Raw genomic sequence first — 3,099 nt, forward strand, 5'->3', positions numbered from 1 at the left:
GGCCTCGCTCCGCGCCCCCCGCCGGCCCCCGGCCCGGGCAGGAGCAGCCGTGTCGCCCCCCCCAATCTTGGACCACTGGCTCCTTTCCAGGGATGAGGGCGGCGGGATGCGGTGGGTCGCGGGGACCAGCTAAGCCACCTGCCCCTTGAAGGCTTCGTTCGCCGTGTGCCTGGACGCTGCGCCGTGCCCTTCCCCGGCTCCTCCTTCACGCCTTTCCTCGCTCCCACGTTGTGGGTGTCCAGTCAGCCTTGTTTACGGAAGGGGGTGGGGGAAAAATCGAGGGGGAGGTAGCCTGCATCCATCCCAAACAGAAGTCTTGGCGTGTGACTCATCAGCTTGGCTTTAAAGATCTCCCTTGCTTCGTTCAAAGGAGCGCGCTCCTCTTCGGAGGAGCCCCATGGTTGTTCCTGTCTGCTCCGAAGAGGATGGATTGAAAGCTGCGTCTTCTGGGCGTCGCTTGAGGCACTGCTGATCTTCTTCGTGGACATGATGGGGCTTTTTCACTGGATTATTGCCAGGATTAGTTTACACACTGAAACCGTGCGTTGTTAGGCCTCGCTGGGTGCAAGTGATGTTTGTCTTGCGTTCATGTAAAGTTTCTGGAGATTTGGGTTAACAATTGTGGAGGGTAGCCTGCATCAGAAGAGATTATCTTCCTCCCTGGTTGTTGTGACAACCGCAATCTGTCCTCGATGCCTTCAGCCTTGGCCATCTTCGCTTGCCGCCCGAACTCTCACCCGTTTCAGGAGCGCCATGTCTACCTGGACGAGCCCGTCAAAATTGGCCGCTCAGTGGCCCGCTGTCGGCCAGCTCAGAATAATGCTACTTTTGACTGCAAGGTGCTGTCCAGGAACCATGCACTTGTCTGGTTTGACCACAAGACAGGCAAGGTAAGGCCATTTTTGCTCTCCTGAAGAGGAAAATAATATATGACAGGTTATTTTCAGCAAGTCACTGTACATTGTGAGCGACTTGTGTTTTTCCTTGAACTTGGTTGCAAACTAAGTTTATGCTGCAGCTAGGGTTTTGGGGTTTTAGTTAACTTAAACTCTACTAAAGGCAAAAAAAACTGAGAGCAGGGTTTGTGAAATGCATTAAGTAGTAGAGGAAGCTGGTGGATCTTCCCATGATCACTTCTCATTTCTGGGGATGCATGACTTTCAGGGAGGAGTATTTTATATAACTCAAGGAACTGAGTTATAAAACCTGAAGTAAGGTAAATAAATGCTCATCATGGTAACCATGAATAGTTATTGTTATTCTGGTAGAACTGGCATCTCGCCCCAGTGCTGTGTTAAAATGGATGTATCGGCATTTATTTTTTTCCTAATACTTAAATATATATCTGGTATTCATATGCTCAGAAGAATAACTCTTAATTTTGAGCAGCTGTCATGCCAAAAGGAAAATAGCGAAGGAAAAAAAATGTAATACTCTGGTATTCTGCCAATTTATGCTATCAACTTTTGAACAATATATTTTAATATTCCAAGCTGATAGTCACAGTATCACTAGCAGGAGCATTGTAGTTTAAGGTTTGGATTATCTGCTGTCATTGCTCGTGAACTGGAATTAAAATGTGCTGATGTGGTGTTAACCTGGCCATAGTCCTCTCGAAAGAGGACAGCATCTAGCACCAAATGGAAGTTTAGGAGCTTTGTAATACTTGTTTATCTCCACTAGGGTCTGAACTGGAACAGGCAAAATCACTTTGCTTAACCTGTCAAACAAAATATTTAAACTGCTAACTAGTAGTGAGAGCTGTTTTCTTTCCCCTCAAAATCTTCAGTCCTCTCAAAAATATGTACTAAATAGCATGAAACATTTTGAGAAATGGATATAAAATGGGTGTGATACTTTACATACTGTAATCTAATTCAGTTGTCTGATGACTGTCTTTATGTGTTCCTCTATTAATTACTCTTTTTATTGCTTTGTATTCTAACAGAATACCCTGAATAAGCTGCTGCACCTGTTTTTTCTTTTTGTTTGTTTTCTTTATTATCATGACACAGCATGAGGACCAGTGCGATACCCTGAAAATTCTTAAACCTTCAGACGTTAACTACTATATGTTATGCAATGCATAGGTGTGATGGGACAGGACACAAGTTTAGCTTTATTAGGTTGGGTTGGGGCATGACTTGTAGATTACTTGCACATAATTGCTCATTAACCTATTTGTTTTGCTATTTTATTTGACGTGTTATGATTCCATGTGATGCTGTAGAAGAGATGCATGCTTGATGCATTGCATATAAGCCGTTTAGGTTATAACGTCAGTTTAAAGACCTGGGATGCTTTCAAGTGTGAGCTAATATGCAGTTTTTCTTGTTTGAAATAATAAGTTGGATGCAGTAACCTAAACTATCTGGTGTAGTCCAGCATTTTTGACAGGTGCATTCCAATTTTATTCTGCTTTCTGCCTGAGCTTCTCGGTGCTTTACAAACTTAATTAAGCTGCTCAACACTCTTGTGATATGAATAAAGATGCCCTTTTTTACGCAAGGTTCATTTAATTCACAGGGAGGCTTTGATGGTGGGCAAATCAGCTAAGTGTTGGGAGAGCTTAAAAGACAAGCAGCTCTGTTGTTTTAGTCTAGTGCAGTTAGCTTTAGACTTACCAATGCAAGTAAAACATGAGCTTTCAACATACAGAATAAGCATGAAAAAAGCTAAGTTGCTGGTTTGAATCAGCCCAAGTCCATCCGATGCCTCCATCTTTCATGTGCTATGATTGCTGGGCCTCTAACTTGGACAGGGGTCTCCCTCATAAACCCATCATCACAAATATTAAGCTTGCAGGCACTTCCAGCCTATATGGAGGAATGAATTGGGTTAGAAAATTCATTACCTTCTATTTCCCTGATGAAGCTGTTCTGAAACAGGTTTGAGGCATGGTTGTACAGCAGAGAAGGGAGGCTTGAACACTTTGGCTCCAGGGGAGGATTGTGGATCTATGTCTGTCTGAATCTCTGTATGAAAAGTAAATTCCAAAGAGGATGAAGTGGTGGTTGGGAAGGGAGGAAAGATATGCTTTGTCAGGCAATATAGTTTTATTGGTGTTACAATGCAGAAGATATAAAACATTGTAGGGAA

General features: G+C 43.5%; 1 protein-coding gene across 11 annotated transcripts in view; it reads left to right on the forward strand.

Annotated features, from left to right (window-relative positions):
• The first annotated feature begins 6 nt into the window (after positions 1–6).
• Positions 7–3,099, forward strand: part of SLMAP (sarcolemma associated protein) — a 169,933-nt gene continuing 166,840 nt past the window's right edge. For all 11 annotated transcript variants that reach the window (XM_006033679.3, XM_014524722.2, XM_014524727.2 and 8 more), the window contains exon 1: positions 7–890. In XM_006033679.3, coding sequence (XP_006033741.1) covers positions 693–890 — 198 coding nt within the window. In that variant the 5' untranslated portion in view covers positions 7–692. The remainder of the gene's footprint in view (positions 891–3,099) is intronic.

This window comes from Alligator sinensis, unplaced genomic scaffold (genome assembly GCF_000455745.1).
Source record: "Alligator sinensis unplaced genomic scaffold, ASM45574v1 scaffold1273_1, whole genome shotgun sequence".
Lineage (NCBI taxonomy): Eukaryota > Metazoa > Chordata > Crocodylia > Alligatoridae > Alligator > Alligator sinensis.